The 23,079-nt window shown below is 41.8% G+C and overlaps 2 protein-coding genes across 3 annotated transcripts; one reads left to right on the top strand and one right to left on the bottom strand.

The window, feature by feature from the left end:
• Nucleotides 1-4,991: 4,991 nt before the first annotated feature.
• On the bottom strand, nt 4,992-13,468 carry thumpd3 (THUMP domain containing 3). The gene is made up of 10 exons (XM_055915021.1): nt 13,369-13,468; nt 12,800-13,115; nt 9,709-9,786; nt 9,044-9,541; nt 8,654-8,784; nt 8,260-8,329; nt 8,018-8,133; nt 7,762-7,866; nt 7,508-7,631; nt 4,992-5,664 (listed from the first exon to the last, which is right to left on the bottom strand). The coding sequence occupies exons 2-10, from the start codon at nt 13,046-13,048 to the stop codon at nt 5,467-5,469; spliced, it is 1,569 nt and encodes a 522-aa protein (XP_055770996.1). The 5' UTR covers nt 13,049-13,115; nt 13,369-13,468; the 3' UTR covers nt 4,992-5,466.
• A 5-nt stretch (nt 13,469-13,473) lies between these two features.
• On the top strand, nt 13,474-16,687 carry LOC129847187 (uncharacterized). 2 transcript variants are annotated; one of them, XM_055915002.1, is made up of 2 exons: nt 13,474-13,877; nt 14,118-16,687. In XM_055915002.1, exon 2 carries the CDS (start codon nt 14,126-14,128, stop codon nt 15,839-15,841), a length of 1,716 nt encoding a protein of 571 aa, XP_055770977.1. In that variant the 5' UTR covers nt 13,474-13,877; nt 14,118-14,125; the 3' UTR covers nt 15,842-16,687. The 2 variants fall into 2 exon arrangements, with proteins under 2 accessions (XP_055770977.1, XP_055770987.1); XM_055915012.1 differs by having other exon boundaries at nt 13,474-13,868.
• Nucleotides 16,688-23,079: the final 6,392 nt, after the last annotated feature.

Here is a 23,079-nt window from a genome sequence, read left to right on the forward strand (position 1 = left end):
CAAAGCGCCAAAAGTATGTTTGCTCTGACTTCTGCGGACTCCGCATGCAGTAAATGCTGTATGGCCACTGAAGATGACAATTGACCATGCAGAGCCTTTTAGTGTGCAGTTCACTAAAGATTGGTTATTTTTGAATTACTCTTTTTACTGACTGAGAGTCACAACTCCTTCATTTTAAAGCCAGGCGCCATATGGATGGTGTGAAGCAATTGCGGAGCCTCCGGAGGCATGCATAGGCCACATTGAGCTCTGTACAATGGCGAGGACTCTGTATAGCTCCGCATTGACACAAACTCACTTCCTTGACAACTCCCTTCACCACAGCTCTGCTCAGCGAAGCACAATAAATATAAATGCCCTGACTTAAAGCCAATTTATGCTTGACCCATTGTTTTTTTGCTCAGAAAACTTGGGGGGCCAAATAAAACCACCCCTGTTGGCCTGCGGGCCACCAGTTGGTGAACCCTGGCCTATGGTGAACGACATGTGAATGAGAGGCTCGTAGAATCATTACTCTTTTGAGTTTTCAGTTCATCGTTTGCCAGTAGGGGGGTCCTGCGTGCTCTGGACATTACTGACTCAAATGAATGAAATGAGTCGAAAAGATCAGAGTCAGTAAAAAGAGCGGAACTTCCCATCACTAGTAGGAATATGACTAGATCTATTTTCAGATACATCTATGCCTAAACAAAACCAACCAACAAACCCACGTTTGATTGTAATCCGATTAGGTTTAATAAAATCAATACAGAATAATTACATTCCACTGATGAAGTGTCATCATGGATAGCCTCAATAAATTACACTGTTTACTAACATGTTATTCAAGTCAACATTATTAAACTGATATTTCAATCAAGTAATAATTAATGTTCCTAGTCAGTCATATTTAGATAAAGCTTGCATGAGAACATAGTCACTTCTATTTCAATTCCGGATATGATACGATCATGGTGATGTGTGAAAATCCCAAACTTAAAATAAGGTAGACTTGTCACACTATCAATGGTGTATTTGTTTTGCAACAGCAGCAGACATAACAGAGGGGTTTACTACAAAGCAGGATCAATGAGTTAGCCAGCTAACTTCGTAAACATCCAGAAATAACTGTTGATTTTCTGATTCAACAAGACAGCTAAAGTTCTATGAGTTTTTGATTGTTGAGTCAATTAGACCATGCCAATTTCAAGCTTATCTTTTAAAAAAATCCAAAGTTATTTCAGAATATTTAGGCAAGTTGGCTGACTAACTCCTTGATCTTGCTTTGTATACCTCTCTGATGTAAAGATGAGACACCTTTGTCATTGTTTATGCAGCTGGGTGATACATAAGTGTGTGCAGTCTGTGTCATGAAAAAAAGTCCATTATATCAACATTAAAGGGGCAATCTGCAGTCGCTTAATCCATTTTTGGACTTCTGAATTAAATAAATGTACTCATTGATTCTTGAAGAATATAACTTATGACTCAAGAGCTTAGTTCAACTGTCGTACCCCATCAGAAGCCAAAATATAAGCTTGTAGTAAATGTAAACAAACACAATAGCCTAAAAACATGGTTAAAACTATCATGTGTATTTCATGGATGGTCAGTCCTTGCATCTATAGCTCTGTCTCCAGCACTACCCCTCAGCTTTGTCCCGAAACCGGGATGCAGAGGATGCTTTATTATTGTTTCAAATAATGATTGTCGCTTTAAAGAGAAACTGCCTCTAGCAACTTCTGGTTTTGAAAATGTCATATGTGGCATTGATATGTGTCTGGAACATTTATTCTAGTGTCAAAATTGAGTACAAAGTGTAATTTGGATCATTTGAGTCATTCAGTCTCATCCTAAACTGAGATTTGCGAGATGATAGGAAACAATGGTATATCATGGAATGATGGGTACCATAACAGTTTTCCATGTGTTGGATTTATTTTAATCCTGCCCTCATGCCCCCAGCACCCAAGTAATCATAAATTCAGAGAACAGCTGCACAGACCCCAATCGTAATGCCCTCCGTCAATTTGGTTTGACATTTGATATCCCCATGGGGCTAGTTATGGATTTTTTATTTCACCTTTATTTAACCAGGTAGGCCAGTTGAACAAGTTCTCATTTACAACTGCGACCTGCAGTGCGACAATAAACAACAACACAGAGTTACACGTGGGATAAACAAAAGTACAGTCAATAACACAATAGAAAAATCTATATATAATGTGTGCAAATGGAGTAAGGAGGTAAGGCAATAAATAGGCCATAGTAGCAAAGTAAATACAATTTAGCAAATTAACACCGGAGTGATAGATGTGCAGATGATGATGTACAAGTAGAAATACTGGTGTGCAAAAGAGCAACAAAAAAAGTTAATAAAAACAATATGGGGATGAGGTAGGTAGTTGGATGGGCTATTTACAGATGGGCTGTGTACAGCTGCAGCGATCGGTAAGCTGCTCAGATAGCTGATGCTTAAAGTTAGTGGGGAGATATAGGTCACCAACTTCAGCGATTTTTGCAATTCGTTCCAGTCAATGGCAGCAATTACACAATGTACATGGGACAATATTTTAAAAGGTCAATTAAAAGGCCAGATTTCAATGACTTATAAACCTCCAACTATACATTTTAGAAATGTATATACAAAAAAATTGAAAGCGTTGAATGCGATACTAATATTTTCCACAATTTACATTGTGCAATTTATTGACGGTCCCTAACTATCCTCAGAGATAGGCTATCCAAAGTCAAACCAACTTTTCCACGGTCTCACACCAGCCGGCTGAAGCTAATTGTCGAAATAACATTTTAAAAAGGATGAAATGTTCCTAGTCTGTCATATTTATACAAACTTGCATGAGAACAGTCACTTTTATTTCAGTTCATGATGCGATACGATCATGGTGATGTGTGAAACACCCAAACTTAAAATGAGTTTGACTGATGTCACACTATCAATGTTGCATCTGTTTTGAAATGGCAGCAGACATACCAGAGGGGTATACTACAGTCATGGTGAAAAGTTTTGAGAATGACACAAATATAAATTTTCACAAAGTTTGCTGCTTCAGTGTCTTAAGATATTTTTGTAAGATGTTACTATGGAATACTGAAGTATAATTACAAGCATTTCATAAGTGTCAAAGGCTTTTATTGACAATTACATGAAGTTGATGCAAAAAGTCAATATTTGCAGAGTTGACCCTTCTTTTTCAAGACCTCTGCAATCTGCCTTGGCATGCTGACAATTAACTTCTGGGCCACATCCTGACTGATGGCAGCCCATTCTTGCATAATCGATGCTTGGAGTCTGTCAGCATTTGTGGGTTTTTGTTTGTCCACCCACCTCTTGAGGATTGACCACAAGTTCTCAATGGGATTAAAGTATTGGGAGTTTCCTGGCCATGGATCCAAAATATCAATGTTTTGTTCCCCGAGCCACTTAGTTATCACTTTGCCTTATGGCAAGGTGCTCCGTCATGCTGGAAAAGGCATTGTTCGTCAACAAACTGTTCCTGGATGGTTGGGAGAAGTTGCTCTCGGAGGATGTGTTGGTACCATTCTTTATTCACGGCTGTGTTCTTAGGCAAAATCGTGAGTGAGCCCACTCCCTTGGCTGAGAAGCAACCCCACACATGAACGGTCTCAAAATGCTTTACTGTTGGCATGGCACAGGACTGATGGTAGCGCTCACAGTCTTCTCCGGACAAGCTTTTTCCGGATGCCCCAAACAACCGGAAAGGGGATTCATCAGAGAAAATTACTTTATCCCAGTCCTCAACAGTCCAATCCCTGTACCTTTTGCAGAATATCAGTCTGTCCCTGATGTTTTTACTGAAGAGAAGTGGCTTCTTTGATGCCCTTCTTGACACCAGGTCATCCTTCAAAAGTCTTCGCCTCACTGTGCATGCAGATGCACTCACACCTGCCTGTTGCCATTCCTGAGCAAGCTCTGTACTGGTGGTGCCCCAATCCTGCAGCTGAATCAACTTTAGGAGACGGTCCTGGCGCTTGCTGGACTTTCTTGGGCGCCCTGAAGCCTTCTTCACAACCGCTCTCCTTGAAGTTCTAGATAATCCGATAAATGGTTGATTTAGGTACAATCTTACTGGCAGCATTATCCTTGCCTGTGAAGCCTTTTTGTGCAAAGCAATGATGACGGCACATATTTCCTTGCAGGTAACCATGATTGACAGAGGAAGAACAATGATTCCAAGCACCCCCCTCCTTTTGAAGCTTCCAGTCTGTTATTCAAACTCAATCAGCATGACAGAATGATCTCCAGCCTTGTCTTCGTTAACACAGGTATGAGTGTTGACGAGAGAATCACTGACATAATGTCAGCTGGTCCTTTTGTGGCAGGACTGAAATGCAGTGGAAATGTTTTTTTTAGGATTCAGTTTATTTGCATTGGATCACTATTCATAACATTCTGGAGTATATGCAAATTGCCATCATACAAACTGAAGCAGCAGACTGAAAATGTATATTTGTGTCATTCTCAAAACTTTTGGCCACGACTATACAAAGCAGGATCAATAAATTAGCCAGCTAACTTCAATAAACAACCAGAAATAACTGTTGATTTCCTGATTCAACAAGAAAGCAAAAATTCTCTGTTGTTGAGTCAATTAGACCATGCCAATTCCAAGCTCATCTTTCAAAAAAAATCTAAAAGTTATTTCAGAATATTAGGCAAATTGGCTGACTAACCCCTCTGATGTAAGGATGATACACTGTTGTCATTGTTTATGCAGCTGGGTGATGCATGAGTGTGTGTAGACTTGTGTCATGAAAAAAGTCCATTACATCAACATTAAAGGGGCAATCTGCAGTCGCTTCATCCATTTTAGGAGGACTTCTGAATTAAATAAATGTCCCCATTGATTCTTGAAGAATCTCTTTGGGCTGTGAAAACTGACATTTGACTTCAGTCATGGCCATTAACATTTCTTATTGAAACAAATATAAAACGAGGCAGAATTAGGAAGTGCAGTCACCTTTTAACGCATATTTGGAAACAAGTTTTATTTACCATAAAGTTTCATGTTACAGAGCCTGCCAACAAGTCAGCAATGGAGTGGAGAGGTGTGGTCATTTGAACTGATTCCCTCAACAACACAATAGGTGTATAAATCAATAGTCTTGCTTACCGACAGTAGCTAAAAGAACCATGGATGATTAATGACTTGCATTTATATAACTGGCACTCAGGTGTAGCTAGACAACTTTTTATAAAGCTGGGCGTTTAACATGAAAAGGAAACTGGTTGTAATAAGCAGGCAGTCAACTTTTTTTCACTTAACCGAAACCTTGTCTGTCTATAACAACACAGTAAAACTTAGGAAAGGTTTCCCTATGAGACACTCACTTTTGGACCTTCAACAAATATACAGCAAAATAGATTAATCAAATAAATAATGGCAAAAGGTCATTTCTATGCCATTTCTAAAGTATATTCTGTATAGGTGGGGCTTAACTCGGTCACTTAACCTCCTTTTCCCTCTCCTCTGCTGTTTTTTCCTTCCCTGGTTGCTCTTCTAGGGGTTCCCTGACATCTTCTGGGGTTTGGCCAAAGATCCCTGCTGTGCGCTTGAGGAGGAACACCCCTGCGTGTAGGCCCCCTACGTTGACCCAGACAGTGTGGTGCTTCCGCCAGAGTCCTCCCATCCTCGATATGGCCTGAGGGAGACAGATGCAACCGGTCACAAGACACTCATGGCACAAAATCATTACATTTGACACACCACAGTATTGCTTGAAGAAACGCCATCTGGCCAAAGGACCACCTATTTATTTATTTCACCTTTATTTAACCAGGTAGCCAGTTGAGAACAAGTACTTAATTACAACTGTGACCTGGCCAAGATAAAGCAAAACAGTGCGACAAAAACAACACAGAGTTACACATGGAATAAACAAACGTACAGTCAATAACACAATACAAAATTCTGTATACAGCGTGTGCAAATGAAGTAAGGAGGCAAGGCAATAAATAGGCCATAGTGGCGAAGTAATTACAATTTAGCAATTGACACTGGAGTGATAGATGTGCAGATGAGGATGTGCAAGTAGAAATACTGGCAAAAGAGCAGAAAAACAAAAACAAATATGGGGATGAGGTAGGTAGTTGGATGGGATATTTACAGATGGGCTGTGTACAGCTGCAGCGATCGGTAAGCTGCTCTGACAGCTGATGCTTAAAGTTAGTGAGGGAGATATAAGTCTCCAACTTCAGTGATTTTTTCAATTCGTTCCAGTCATTGGCAGCAGAGAACTGGAAGGAAAGGCGGCCAAAGACGATGTTGGCTTTGGGGATGACCAGTGGAAATATAACTGCTGGAGCAAGTGCTACGGGTGGTTGTTGCTATGGTGACCAGAGAGCTGACAAAGCGGAGCTTTACCTAGCAAAGACTTATAGATGACCTGGAGCCAGTGGGTTTGGCAACGAATATGTAGCGAGGACTAGCCAATGGGAGTATACCTGTATGTCACAGTGGTGAGTAGTATATGGGACTTGTGACAAAACGGATGGCACCGTGATAGACTGCATCCAATTTGCTGAGTAGAGTGTTGGAGGCTATTTTGTAAATGACATCGCCGAAGTCAAGGATCGGCAGGATAGTCAGTTTTACGAGGGTATGTTTGGCAGCATGAGTGAAGGAGGCTTTATTGCGAAATAGGAAGCCGATTCTAGATTTAATTTTGGATTGGAGATGCTTAATATGAGTCTGGAAGGAGAGTTTACAGTCTAGCCAGTCACCTAGGTGTTTATAGTTGTCAACATATTCTAAGTCAGAACCGTAAAGAGTAGTGAAGCTAGTCGGGCGGGCAGGTGCTGGCAGTGATCGGTTGAAGAGCATGCATTTCGTTTTACTAGCATTTAAGTGCCGTTGGAGGCCACGGAAGGAGTGTTGTATGGCATTGAAGCTCATTTGGAGGTTTATTAACACCGTGTCCAAAGAAGGGCCAGATGTATACAGAATGGTGTCATCTGCGTAGAGGTGGATTAGAGAATCACCAGCAGCAAGAGCAACATCATTGATATATACAGAGAAAAGTCGGCCCGAGAATTGAACCCTGTGGCACCCCTATAGAGACTGCCAGAGGTCCGGACAACAGGCCCTCCAATTTGACACACTGAACTCTAGTTAGTGAACCAGGCGAGACAGTCATTTGAGAAACCAAGGCTGTTGAGTCTGTCGATAAGAATACGTGATTGACAGAGTCGAAAGCCTTGGCCAGGTCGATGAAGACGGCTGCACAGTACTGTCTTTTATCGATGGAAACAGAGTAGACTCAGTCCATACCATACACTAACAACACTAACAATAGATGTTTGTTTGTTCACACAGATATTGGTGTGGACGAATCTAATTTAATAAGACACCACAACGTCCTCTACTCATTCTCTGGTTATCCTGGAATTTACTGTTGATGACCAAGCCTTCAGGTACAGGCAGGTTAGGACACTCCCTCTACCACAGATTACAGAGTCTTACTGTATGTATGTGTGATACATTACCTTTTGAAAGCATTTTTTATCCTGGGTTAGAATGACGGCCTTCCCTGAGCCTGGTCTGGACACCCGGGCCATCTCTCTCAGACAGGGTGGGTACAGGTCCCAGTTGTTCTTCCTGGAGCCCATTCTATAACAAAACCACAGAATGTACACCTCAGCCACGTAAACAATACATTCCATACAGAAATGAGCAATATCTAGGAGGTTTAGTCAATGTTGAGTGTAGGTCCTAATTGAAACAGTACTGTGGTTCCTACCTCTTCCCAAAGGGCATGTCAGTGATGATGATGTCCACTGAGTTGGTTCTCATGGGTAGATGGCACAGGTCCCACTGCACTGTGTCTATGGGCAACCCTGGCGTACTGCAGGGTTGGGGGGTAAATGGAGTAAACACAACTAACGATCAAATAGGTCTCATCACTTTGTCTTGCATTTCTTCTTCAAAGTCTGACTTTGAGCGGTGACTAATTCACATAAAGTAACTTGTGTATGGTTTGATTTGTTGTGTGTCACCTGCTCTTGTCTAGTCTCTTCTTCTGGATGTGACAGATGTTGTTGACTGTGCGGCTCACTGCCATGTCATTGTTGTCTCCGGCCAGGTAGAATGCCTGCTGCCATTCAATGGCTCCCTGATCGAGACAATCAATTACTCAGTAGGCTATACTATCTGATTACTACTTCATGGAAGGCAAAGTCAGTTACCGTAGTCATATTTTCTCTTTTTAATAAAAGTATATTTAGATTCTCCTTCTTACCTCTAAAGGTATTGCTCCAGTTCCACACATGGGATCAAGTATAACATCAGATGCCTGAGGCTTAGAGAGTCTGTCCAATGAAAGAGACACAAATATCACAGTTGTCATTTGATTTTCACAAATTTGAATCAATTAGAGGCAGCATACTTTACATGAAGCTCATTTGATTTTCACAAATTTGAATCAATTAGAGGCAGCATACTTTACATGAAGCACTACAATTTCTGTATGTGTTGTGTATATCAAAATAGGTTGCATCAAGAAATCACAGAACGGGGTTCTTTTATCACAATCCGTATTGCACCCATGTATTATCAAAGTGCAGGCATGAGGTAGACAGAGCTTTCCGTTTAGCTTGACTGTACTGAGTGTGAATGGAGGGAGAGTAGGAGACCTGAGCATGCCATAGCACAGGGTGGAGCGCAGCGTGGTGGGTCCAAAATGGGTGATGTTTCTTCTGTGGAGACTCTCCTCTGTCAGGGCAATGCCAATCACCACCTCAACGTTATGTATGTTCAGAAGGACCTGCCAACACACACACACAAACACACAGTGAAATCATAATGGAAACACTTATTTCATTTCACATTATGTGACCCCACCTATTTATTTAAAGGGAAAATATTTACTCTCAGAACTGTTATTCCTACCCTGTTTGTTTTCTTTGTAATGTAATCAATTAAGTTGTCTCTCGCAGGCTTATCTTGACAAGCCTGGCTAGGGCAGAGGAATTCAGTGGGTGCCAGTCCCATTGGAACAGGATGCAATGTTATGTTATTTTTACCTCGATATCAAACTTGGTCATGTCTGCTTTCCACTGGAAGAAGTCTTGCACGGCACCACCAAAGTCCCTGGCGGCCTCGTTGGAGGAGAAGCTGTGCTTGTCTCCTGCTCGGCTGCACGTCACACGAAACTTAAGGACCTTTGGCCCGGGCTCCTGTCCCTCCACCTCCTGCTGCTCACCCAGGGGGCTGTTCTCCAGGTCAGGTGACCCGGTCTCCCCCACCCAACCCCCTTGGCCTGTAGTAGGTGCCTGAGGCTCCAGCTGCAGCTTCTCTATCTCTGCGGTGACAGTCTCCATGGTGTCCATCTCCACAACGTCTTTGTTGGCTTTGCCTCTATCTCTGAAATCTCTGCCTCTCCGTCCCTTCCCCTTGGGACCTTGGGGCCGTCTATGGGGTCCCCTCTTCTTCTTCAGAGAGGTGTTCAGTTTCCAGACTTTTAGTGCGTTGGTCCATGCCAGCTTGGAGGCCAGCTTCTGCAAGTCCTCCAATGTCTCCTCCTGTTGGACAGAATTGGTAGTGTTTCTATCAAATACCCTAACAGGGAGAAGCATGGTATAAATTGTAGGGGACTTCTTTTATTACCAACATGAATGTTATAATTGAAATGAATGTGTAGGGGCTGTATGAATTCAGGTTGGCTGTGCTGTAATGAAAAGAGATATACCTTTGAGTCTTTAAACTGATAGTTGTCATACTCTTCAACCACAACAAACAGGTTGTCCACAGACCTCAGATTATGGACCTAGAAAGAGGCACAGTTAAAAAAGCTAGGTTATATTTAGAATTTACTCAATGGTACTGTAACAGCCAGGTGAACAAACCATTATGAATGTGTGCAAAATTAATCAAAGGATTGATGGATTGTATTTTGGCAAATCTGACCACAATTCTATCCTCCTGATTCCTGCTTACAAGCAAAAATAGTGACTCGCTCAATACGGAAGTGGTCAGATGACGCGGATGCTACACTACAGGACTGTTTTGCTAGCACAGACTGGAATATGTTCCGGGATTCATCCAATGGCATTGAGGAATAATATGCTGTTCTGCCCCTGAACAAGGCAGTTAACCCACTGTTCCTAGGCCGTCATTGTAAATAAGAATTTGTTCTTATCTGACTTGCCTAGTTAAATAATATATATATATTTTTTAATACACCACATCAGTCATCGGCATCATCAATAAGTGCATCGATGACGTCGTCCCGACAGTGACTGTACGTTCATATCCCAAACAGAAACCATGGATTACAGGCAACATCCGCATCGAGCTAAAGGCTAGAGCTGCCGCTTTCAAGGAGCGGGAGACTAATCCGGACGCTTATAAGAAATCCCGCTATGCCCTCAGACAAACCATCAAACAAGCAAAGCGACAATACAGGATTAAGATTGAATCCTACTACACCGGCTCTGACGCTCGTCGGATGTGGCAGGGCTTGAAAACTATTACAGACTAGAAAGGGAGACCCAGACGAGAACTGCCCAGTGACACGAGCCTACCAGATGAACTAAATGCCTTTTATGCTCGCTTCGAGGCAAGCAACACTGAAGCATGCACGAGAGCACCAGCTGTTCTGGATGACTGTGTGCTAACGCTCTCGGTAGCCGATGTGAACAAAACCTTTAAAACAGGTCAACATTCCCAAAGCCACTGAGTCAGACGGATTACTAGGGCGTGTACTCAAAGCATGCGTGGACCAACTCTCAAGTGTCTTCAATTACATTTTCAACCTCTCCCTGACCGAGTCTGTAATACCTACATGTTTCAAGCAGACCACCATAGTCCCTGTGCCCAAGGAAGCGAATGTAACCTGCCTAAATGATTACCGCCCCGTGGCCCTCACGTCAGTAGCCATGAAATGCTTTGAAAGGATGGTCATGGCTCACATCAACAGCATCCTCCCGGACACCCTAGACCCACTCCAATTTGCATACCGCCCCAACAGATCCACAGATGACGCAATCTCAATCGCTCTCCACACCGCTCTTTCTCACCTGGACAAAATTAACACCTATGTGAGAATGCTGTTCATCGACTACAGCTCAGCGTTCAACACCATAGTTCCCACGAAGCTCATCACTAAGCTAAGGACTTTGGGACTAAACACCTCCCTCTGCAACTGGATCGAGGACTTCCTGACGGGCCTCCCCCAGATGGTAAGAGTAGGCAACAATACGTCTGCCATGCTGATCCTTAACACTGGGGCCCCTCAGGGGTGTGTACTTAGTCCCCTCCTGCATTCCCTGTTCACCCACGACTGCTTGGCCAACTACGACTCCAACACCCTCAATAAGTTTGCTGACGACAACAGTGGTAGGCCTGATCACCGACAACGATGAGATGGCCTATAGGGAGGAGGTCAGAGAAGTGGCAGTGTGGTGCCAGGACAACAACCTCTCCCTCAATGTGAGCAAGAAAAAGGAGCTGATCGTGGACTACAGGAAATATTTTCTTCTTGAACTGCACTGTTGGTTAAGGGCTTGTAAGTAAACATTTCACGGTAAAGTCTACACTTGCTGTATTCGGCGCATGTGGAAAATAAAGTTTGATTTGATGCCCACACAAAGAATAATAGGCTTTTTATCAAGCATTTAAACTAGGCTTAAATAGCATCTGCATTTCATCATATTCACAACACTCGTGTAATAGTCATATTAAAGTAGCCAAAAAAATGTGGTTTTGCAATACTTGTAAATCAAAATGAAAGGATATTGACTAATTCTGCAGTTACAGTAATAGGAAATGTAGGCTGGGTCGATCCACCGATAGAGTGCTTTTCGGGCAGTGGAATTTAGTAAAAGAAAACTAATTATTTCACATAATTTTAACATTCTGTCATAAAGTACACATGTTCAACTTTATGTTCAACATGTTTTCCCATCTCAAGAGGTTAAATTAAGAAAAATTACAATTAGTGCCAATTAAAGTAGCAGATTTGACATAACAGGATTGAAATGATCATAACTCCCCCTGTGACAGGGGAAATGGAAGCTTGTTGTGTGGAACAGGGAGGGGCAATTGAATGCAAGCTTCACATTTTTTATATATATATTTTTTCACATTTCTAGCCTATCTTTCTATTGGTAACAGGGTTGACGTGTTATGCTCAACCCACTCAGTTTTCCTCCCCAAAATGGCCAAAAAGAGCAGAACCAGCTCACCTGCATGTTTCTTAAAAATAAAAATAAATTTCACCATATTAAAACGAGAGTTAAGTTCACGTAACAGGGTTGACCTTAAAACGTATTTACTAATCACGCGAAATAAATCATAATCTTCAGAAATGACTTTGTTGTTTTGACACCAGGCATACCCTGGTGTGACAACACATCACAACAGGGTAAGCTTAAACAAGCTTACCCCTAATGGGGGAAAATGATGGGAACCATTTCCTTGTATGACTGCTGGGTTTTATGGGTATTATGACTCATACTGTGGTACTCTATACCTTCCATGACTAATAAAAATCCTAATGACATTTCTTTAACTTGAGGTTTGGGTGGCAAACCCCTTTTCTTGGGAGCCCCAGTAGGAAATGGTTGTGTTACGTCTACACCTATTATCTTCTCTTGTGGTAAAAGAATAGATTGGCAGATATTTTCAAAGTGATTGTGAATCTCAGTTAAGTGGCTTAAGTTTCCATATAAAATCTAACAGAGAGACTTACTGGGAATGCCATCATATCCCAACGACATGGGATATTTTACAGTGGAATGTGTGAAACCTATCTGTCGGCAAAGCCAATGGCATCTTACCTGTGAGAGCTTATCTGTGGTTATTTGGAAGTATATTCGACCGCGGTCCTTGCTTATTGTTGCATCAGCCCCAATCTTCTCCTGGACTTCCTCTGCAGCAGTGTTTTCAAACCCTGTGGGGACTGTTGCTCCAATGGTGACCGTAATGACCGCACAGTCTGTCTCCCCATCACTGGCAGACTGGCTGCTTGTTTCCACACCCACCGCCAGGGGGCACTGCTGCCCCTCACTACTGTCTTGTGAGGACATGGCTGCCAATCACTGGATAAATAATGCACTTTGATGTTCCCAGTGACTACAAGAGGCAGGAATGTACCTGGAGAAGATATATAGAAACACCATTGTACACAAATAGTGCAAATCACCACGGGGTTACTGTAGGCCAAATCAATAAAAAAAAGCGAACTCTATTCTCACAGCTTGACTGAAATATTTTCTCAGCAAGCACATATCAAATATCTGCTATTATGGCTAACCAGCTACTTGGCCGAAGCTACTCTTGTGTCAAAACATTTGGGCAACATCTATCAGCATTCCTTTTAATCAAATGTTTGTTTGATGAAACCTACCGGTGTTTTGCTGTTTAAAAGCTCAGTTCGTGGCTTGCTCACTGCACTCTCATGCTTCCTCAAACAACTGCAAACGGAAACCCATGTGGGTAACAGAAGTACTTCCGGGTTACAGCAACGAAATAAAAAGTTCCGCGTTTCATATTCCTTTCTGATTTATCACTAGTTGTGGATTAATGCAAATAGGTCAGTAGATAAATGTATTTTCGTTGACGTGTTATTATTATATTATCATGGATAAAGTTGCTTAACGAACATTATATAGCTGTATCTAATAGCTTGTATAGCAGCTGGTGGCAAAAGGTACATTTCCGGTAAATTTCCACGAAAATTTTCAACGGACTGTTTGCAATGTTGGGAATTTTAAAAGCACTTCTGTATTTTTAATGTGGAGAAACACGGTCCTCTTTTTGAAAGGAGCCATTCTTTATACTTCAGCAATACATATATTACATTTGCTACATCAAGACAGGATACCATTGTTAACGATATCCTCCCTAGTGAGTAAGGTAAGTTAATTATGGTTTTGATTGATCATCTTGTTCTTTAAATAACTACACACGTACCTATTTCCACACAAGCTAAAACACATGTATATAAAAACATTTAAAGCCCAATAGGCTAATCATACTTCCAACTTATTGTTTTATTTATTTCCCAGTGCATACTGTAGGCTACCTTTAACATTTAATGTTGTTTCATGCTGTTATGTGTTGGCTAATTTAAACATTCCCACGTTATTTCTATAGGGGGAAGAATGCCACGTTTAGTATCAGATGTGTGGAAGCATTTCACCCCAGCCATTAACGACGATGGGAAGACTATGTACATGTGCAACTACTGTACAAAGCAGTATGTAAAGAATGCCACAAAGTTGCAGGTGCATTTAACCAAATGCAAAAATGCAACATTATATCAAAGCGCACAAGAACCATTGTTCTGCCATACAATGGAAGACCATAGCCAGAAAAATGCTGATGAGTGCCTGGCTCGAGCTGTATATGCCACAGGCTCACCCCTCATGCTCAGTGAGAATGTGTACTGGAAGAGATGTTTCAATGTTATTTGCCCTGGATACTCTCCTCCGAACAGAGATGCTCTGTCTACTCATTTACTGGAAGCTGAGTTCAACAGAGTGCAAGGAAAGGTGAAGGAAACAATAGAGAAAGCAGACAGTGTTGCCGTTGTCTCCGAAGGGTGGTCAAATGTACAAGGTGATGGCATCATAAACTACATAGTCTCTACTCCTCTACCATTGGTTCTCAAGACAACAGACAAAAAGGACAACACACACACAAGCACGCACATTGCTGATGAGCTGAAGGCTGTAATCAATGACGTTGGACCACAGAAGGTGTTTGCTGTTGTTACTGATAGTGCCGCAAACATGAAGGCTGCCTGGGCACAAGTGGAGGAGGCCTACCCTCACATTACACCTATTGGGTGCATGGTTCATGGGCTTAACCTACTTATCAAGGACATCATGAGTTTGCAAACAATGGAAACGCTATACAAGACAGCCAAGCAAGTTGTACAGGATGTCAGGAGCAAAGAGGAAGTGTCAGCAACATACAGCAATAAAAATACAAAGAAAAATAACTCCACACTGAAGCTGACCTGCAACATTAGATGGGCTGGGGTTGTCACCATGTACAGCAGCCTTCTGAAAGACAAGGAGTCTCTGCAAGAAATGGCAAGATCACAGTCTGTGGAAATTGAAATCTCCATCAGGAAAATACTGCTTGATGATGTGTTTTGGGAGAGATTGGTTCGCAATCTTACGCTACTCTCACCGATCGCATTTGCCATTGATCAGATTGAAGGAGAGGATGCTGTCTTGTCAGATGTTCTCAGGCTTTTTGCTGATTTAAAAGACAAAATCAGCACAGCCCTCCCTTCAGCCTTGCTACTCAACACAGAGGAGACGGCAGTTGTTCGATTTCTGGAGCTGTGTGGAGAGTTTTGTATCAAGCCAATTCACGCAGCAGCATACATGCTGGATCCAAAGCATATTGGGAAACAAATACTTTCTGGAGAACAGATCAACAGCGCATACTATGTGATTTCTACCCTCTCACACCACCTCAATCTTGATGAGGGCAAAGTTCTGGCAAGTCTGGCAAAGTTTTCTACCAAGCAAGGCCTTTGGAATGGGGATGGGATATGGCAATCATGCCAGCACATTTCTCCCTACACCTGGTGGAAGGGTCTCTGTGCATCTGAGGCCCTGTCACCCATCGCCTCTGTGATCCTTCAGATCCCACCAACATCAGCAGCTTCTTTGCGCCTCAGAGCATTCTTTGGGAAAACCAAAAGAAAGGTGGGCAACAGTCTAACAAACAACAGAGTGGAGAAATTGGTGGCTATTAGGGCGAACCTTAACCTTTTTGAGCCAGGAACAGAACTAGGGTCCAGCACACAGCTTCAGAGTGACACGAAGGAGGAAATGGACATTAAATCAGAGTCTGAGTGAACAACTAAGGATGAAAAAGGGGCAAAATATGAACAACGAGCTTAATAAGTGGACAGGTCTTCTTTTTTTTTTAGATGCCTTTTTTTGGGGGGGGGTGTTAGGTGCACATGATAAATAATTTGAAGTTTATAGTTTTGTTAAAATAATGTTTTTGGGATGGATAATTTGAGCAATGTTACAAAGTAGGCTACAAGTACAATGTTAGGCTACTGTTGGATTCTAGCTTGAAATATACTTATTCATGTTACCATACCAGAACTTATTGATTACTTTACATGTATAAGGAATGTATATGTTAGGGTCAATGAAGGGTACAGAGGAACTTTGTGTGTGGAAAGTTACTGAGTGATATGGAAAGTTACTGAGTGAGAAAAGGGGAAGTGCAGAAAGTTGATATTCTGTTCAAATATGTTATTGTTCCTAAGGAGGGAGGCAAAGGGCAACAGTAGTCTAGTTTTAGTACCTGATAAGGCAGGCCAGTTGCTGCGGAACCAGGACCATGAGGGATGTGGAACTCAACTCGAGATAAGGTCAACAGTTGAAGAGAAAAGACACTGCTGGGAGGGGGGCCACAGAGGCCCACCATGAAGGCCATCTGAACACAGTCCTATCTCACGCACACATATTTCCACACCCATGAGGGTCCTAGACTTAGGCAGGGCCATGACAATACCAGTAAGAGGAACCTACTATGTTTCTGCCTAACAACATACACTACTTTTCTATCTTAGACATGCAAGGAGATGACTCTGCCTAGTTGGAAGGTATAAAGATGGGCTTGTGTGACTTGTATGTTGTCTTTGCAGCTGTATGACCCAGTGGGTGAATAAACTTGGTTTGAGCTTTTCCTAGTTCGTTTGAGTTTTTACTCTGTTCAGAAACTAGCACTACTTAATTGAAGTTCAAAACCTAAATAAATCCTGTTATTTGTATGGAAGAGTAAGTCTTATTTGATGACAAAGAGAACAAAAGAGTAAGTCAGTGTGCAAAAATCCCCATAAAAAGTCCCATGGTATTTTTCCCATTTGGAGATTTCCCAGGATTTCCCAACCCTGGGCAAAGATTATAGGAGGCATGCCATGAGTTTACAATAAATCACCAGAAGAGGGTGGTAGTGAACCACAGGTGAATAGCCTAGATATAGGCCTGCAGACCTGGCAAGCAGATAAACAGTCGACTGGAAATTAAAATATTGATTTGTTGGTTGTCTGATTTGAAGAAAACTCCAACAAAAGATTTCACATGTTACAGTGACAAGAATGGGATTATACCACAAATAGCTTTGCATGCTATAGGCCTAAAGTTATTTGCAATCTATCTGGATGTGAGCAATAACTTACTTAAAGTTACATTAAGAATACCACACCTGGCCCTTGCTAAGCCCACCAAAGAGATTATTGGCTAAACCCAATCTAAGGAAATTGTTTTGCTATACTTCATTAAAAGCAGTTTTGTACTATAAACATTTTCTAGCCTTCCTAGAAAAAGAGGGCTGAACAGGCCCCCATTAACATCGACGGGACTGAAGTGGAGCGGGTCGAGAGTTTCATGTTCCTTGGTGTCCACATCACCAACAGACTATCATGGTCCAAACACACCAAAACAGCTATGAAGAGGGCACGACAACTCCCTTTCCCCCTCAGGAGACTGAAAAGATTTGGTATGGGTCCTCAGATCCTCAAAAAGTTATACAGCTGCACCATCGAGAGCGTCCTGACCGGTTGCATCACCGCCTGGTATGGCAACTGCTCGGCATCTGACTGTAAGGCACTACAGAGGGTAGTGTGTAAGGCCCAGTGCAACACTGGGGCCAAGCTTCCTGAAATCCAGGACCTACAGTTTAAGTCGGGAGTTTACATACACTTAGGTTGGAGTAATTAAAACACGTTTTTCAACCACTCCACAAATATCTTGTTAACAAACTATAGTTTTGTCAAGTCGGTTAGATATTGTACATGACACAAGTAATTTTTCCAACAATTGTTTACAGACAGATAAGAAATCAGCCAAGACCTCAGAAAAACAATTGTAGACCTCAAATCTGGTACATCCTTGAGAGCAATTTCCAAATGCCTGAAGGAACCACGTCCATCTGTACAAACAATAGTACGCAAGTATAAACACCATGGGACCACGCAGCCGTCATGCCGCTCAGGAAGGAGACGCGTACTTTGGTGCGAAAAGTGGAAATCAATCCCAGAACAACAGAAAAGGACCTTGGGAAGATGCTGGAGGAAACAGGTACAAAAGTATCTATATCCACAGTAAAATGAGTCCTATATCTACAACCTTAAAGGCCGCCCCGCAAGGAAGAAGCCACTGCTCCAAAAACCACCATAAAAAAAGCCATCTACAGTTTGCAACTGCACATGGGGACAAAGATCGTACTTTTTGGAGAAATGTCCTCTGGTCTGATAAAACAAAAATAGAACTGTTTGGCCATAATGACCATCTTTATGTTTGGAGGAAAAAGGGGGAGGCTTGCAAGCCGAGGGAACACCATCCCAACCGTGAAGCACAGGGGTAGCAGCATCATGTTGTGGGGGTGCTTTGCTGCAGGAGGGACTGGTGCACTTCCCAAAATAGATGGCATAATGAGGGAGGAAAATTATATGGATAAATTTGAAGCAACATCTCAAGACATCAGTCAGGAAGCTAAAGCTTGGTTGCAAATGGGCCTTCCAAATGGACAGTGATCCCAAGCATACTTCCAAAGTTGTGGCAAAATGGCGTAAGGACAACAAAGTCAAGGTATTGGAGTGGCCATCACAAAGCCCTGACCTCAATCCTATAGAAAATGTGTGGGCAGATCTGAAAAGGCGTGTGCGAGCAAGGAGGCCTACAAACCTGACCCAGTTACACCAGGTGGGAAGCTTGTGGAAGGCTACCCGAAACGTTTGACCCAAGTTAAACCATTTAAAGGCAATGCTACCAAATACTAATTGAGTGTATGTAAACTTCTGACCCACTGGTAATGTGATGAAATAAGGCATCTACTACGCCTGTTGCATTCGAAGCATGTGACAAATAAGATTTGATTTGATCACCCTAACTTAACACTGAGAGGGTGAAAATGAATACATGAGTTGAAATTCTAAAAAGAGAAAAGAGAGAGAAAGAATAGAAACAACACCATGGCAGCCTGTATCACAGGACTGGGTTTCTGTCGTCCAGATGGGATTGTTTGTTGCTCCCTGCTGCAAGGGGGCTGGAGGGGCTGTAGCTGCCTGCCCACCTGAAAGATCCCTCCACCAAACATGATCCTCTGTTTACCCTCACACACGCCACTTTGTCAGCCATTCTACACACACACACACACACACACACACACACACACACACACACACACACACACACACACACACACACACACACACACACGCTCTCACTCTCACCCCCAACCCCAAACAAGAAAAGAAAGGGGGTAAAATATAGAAAGAATGAGAGATAACAAGAACAAAAGAAAAATAAGAAAAATATATTTTTTAAAGTGGGTAGCTTGTCAAAACTGCTGTATTTGTTTAACATCTCTCTCCCAGGCCAATGTACATTTCATAGCGTACGTTTGGTTTATTATTAGGGGAACCTGACAGCTTGCCCAGGAAAATGAGCTCTCAATGGAAGGGTGGCCATGAGAACTGTATTTACTCTCAGTCTATCCACTGTTTTCCAGAAAAGGAATGAAAAAGTAGGTCTAACTGATATAAACAATATTTATGTTCGATAAAATGGCTTATTATTATGCTGTATAAGACATGCCATATCCAAGAGGGAGGGATGAAAGCCTATAATGTTTAAACAGTGTCACCTCTGCTCTCTTGAAGAATCATGCATTCGTCTTTTTCATGCTTAGGATATATTGCATACACCCCTTTATTTGTTTGTTCAGACCATAGTTGTAGTCTGGTCAGTCCTACACATCTGGGGTTTTGAAAATCAATCATCACTTTCCCTTCACCACCCATCCTTAGCACTTATCCATGCTTATCCAGTAAATGGGGAGTAGAATAACTGTTCCTGTATGTCACATCTCCATCTTTGATTAATTGTCCCCTGTGAAAGTGTGACGAGACGAGCAGCAGCGCTTGTCATCGGCTGGAAGTCTAGTTCTGTGCTTGAGATAACTCATCTATCATCAAACACCAGACCAGCCATACTGTATATTGGGGAACATCCCACAGAACGTGCCTTTCTTTCTGTGTGAAAAGTGGTGAACAGATAGTGGTATTGTAACTACATGTTACAACTAGCCAGGTATAATAAGGGCTCAGAGTTTTCCTGGTCATGGTCAGGAAAAACTCAGGGCTCTAATTGTAACTAAGTTTGCAAAAAGCACACCATCCTGCGCTATTCTTAATACTGTACATGTGAAGCCATAACAATCAAACATAATATGAGTTTGCTAATTAAGCTAATACAGTTTTGTACTCCTCCATGTTAAAAGTTACACATAGATTAGTCTGTGTGGAGTCGGAGATGACCGTGGGTGTTTGTTGACACCAAAGAAAGAACACTCCCACACAGCAGGTGGCTACATGGTGCTGCAGACAGAGGGTCAGAGAAATCTTCTCTCGGGAATTCTATACAAAAACAATCTCAAACTGCAGGAACTTTAAACATATAGGTAAGTTCTAGATAAAATCCATTAGTATTATATGAAATAATGTTATTAGCCAAATAAATGATATGAGAGGAGGATAGATAGAGGCATATAAAAACCCAATAGAACACAGGGTGAGATCTGGTAACTCATCTCAGGGTTAAGTATGAGGTACCTCTATGTGTTTGTACCAAACAGTCCTGTCCATCCCTATTATAGTCCTCTGTCAGCATCCCAAAGCCCTGGGGTCACTCATAAGGGGCCACAGTGACACTCTCCTTTTGTCTGCCCCTCCCCTCTGGTCCAGGGTCCGTCCAATCAGCACAATTAGAGCTTCCACTCCTGCCACTTCTGCTGAGTGTCAGATGGCCACGGAGTGTCTGTCTGGATAACTAAAGTCACACTCAAGGTACGTTCCAAATGGCACCCTATTCCCAATGGGCCCTGGTCAAAAGCAGTGCACAATAAAGGGAATAGGGTAACATTTAGGAGGTACCCTCTGACACTTCTCCTCTATTCTCAGTGTTGGGCCTATAATCTCCCACTGAGTGAAGCTGAGAATGCAGGCTCTGGCTCTCCGGCATGACTTTATTCACTAGCATGAAATGGAGCTCTAAGCAATCACATATGATAAAGGAAAAATCCTTAGGGATTTAGAGGGTCTTTGGTGAGAGTGTTCCGCAGGGTCTCTCTCAATGTGGTATTACTCATAAGGGGATAAGTGACTGCTAGACGAGCTGTGCTAATAAGATTCTATACCTACCGGCTCTTTGAAGTCAATATGATCACATATGCACTTCGTTTCTGGTTTGTAGCATTGACCAAACACTGCATGGTTTAAATAGGTATACATCTTTGTTATACATACAGAGGAGGAATACTGAGGATTCTAGTTTCATATGAATCAGGTAATTCAAAGGGTCCCAATGGATGTTTTGTCATATTACTGTATTTACTTGTACTTCATGTACAAACGCACTAGCTCTTCGTTTTTATACACAGGGCTCCTCACAACTTTGTGTGTGTTGTGTGCCATCTGGCGAACTTAAGTAATGAGAGCAGAAGACATTTATTTTATTCACTGTACCATGGAAAATAAAGATGTACTCTATTCTGGGCTGTGAAACGATATAATTGTTTTTATCAAGTTAATTGAATGATTTGCTGTGATTAACCATGATTAAGAGTCTATAATCTATCCAAGTAACATAAAAAAATCCCCATCAAAATCTGTAAATTTAAGCTACAGATCTCTGCGTCTCAATCCACCGAATCTGCCTATGTTAGTCTTCGGCCATCTGCGGTGGAAAGTGGCCGAACTACAGTGGTGTTTGTCAGACCGTGAAACATCCTGAATAAATAAATAATAAATAAAATAATTGGTCTTCTCACGTCTGTAGCATCCGAATGGTTTGGTCTGCAAATTAATATGACCACTCTGTGGAAACAGAACACGATGGTGTTCTTCGTTTTGATCTACGACCCCCACAAGTGTCACGGGACTCATCTGAAGGTAACCCATATAAATTAATGGAAGTATGGAGGTAGTTTTGTGGCAAAAAAAATAAGGGGTTAAATATGTGTCCAAAAAAACTACAATATTTCCTGAGCTTTCTTTAGATCTCCTAGATATAGGACAGGCACTTCAAAACCTTATTATTTATTTTTTGACTGTCTTTTTTACTGACTTTTTTTCATTCATGAATGTGTTATTCAATGTGTTTCTATGGGCTATAGTAGAGAAAAAAGAAGAAATCCGCACACTGATCTTGCTAGTATCACTGCTCTTTATTAAGCGTTACGTATTGGCCCCAAGGCCCTAGCCAGAGCTTCTGTGCATGTTTACAATCTGCACCCCTATGCAGACATCGCTCCCTATGGGCTATAGTAGTAAAGGCCAAATTCAATATTTAAAAAAATATATTTTTCTATATAAAGCATTACAAGAATCATGAAGAATGGTGCACTAAAATTACAAAAAGTTAACTGATTAACTTTGACAGCCCTAATTGTGTTATATTGTACTAAGCATTTGCAGAAACCTGGCATCAGGAACATTATCAGAGAACTCCTGAAAATGATTGACCATAGTATTAGACCGCCACTCCTCCCCCTTGGATTTCAGTCAAGGCCTTAGAGTACACTAGCCAGAGTCTCGAGCCTCTCTTACTTAGTTGAACAAATGAAAATCAGTGACTCAAACTGAATTCACTTAACAGTGACAAAGAACAATACAGAGCCCAGTGCAGCTGAGGTCCAGATGTGGACCATAAAACAAAAACTTTGAGGCCAGTTTATGATGCAGGAAATAATGAAGTTTTCTAATGAGTGTACAGGGGCACGTATGTCTTGGGTAATGACAATTAATGGGACCATAACAAGACATGTTTCTTTTGTGTGTATTCATAATGTGGAATAGAATGGGTCACTAACAATGCCAACAAAAAAGTATTGTTATGGAATTCCCCTGCCTGTGTGTAACTTTGAGGTTGCCTTATTCCTGCGATGCTAGCGGATCACAAACCAGCAAATACGGCGAGCAGGGTCGATCTCTTTCAGGTATAATTTTTTTCTTCTGTTCCAGTGAATATTGTTATTTTATAGTAATTATTTGGCATGGATTTTTCATTTTTTACCA

Source organism: Salvelinus fontinalis, chromosome 3, assembly GCF_029448725.1.
Source record: "Salvelinus fontinalis isolate EN_2023a chromosome 3, ASM2944872v1, whole genome shotgun sequence".
NCBI classification, from domain to species: domain Eukaryota; kingdom Metazoa; phylum Chordata; class Actinopteri; order Salmoniformes; family Salmonidae; genus Salvelinus; species Salvelinus fontinalis.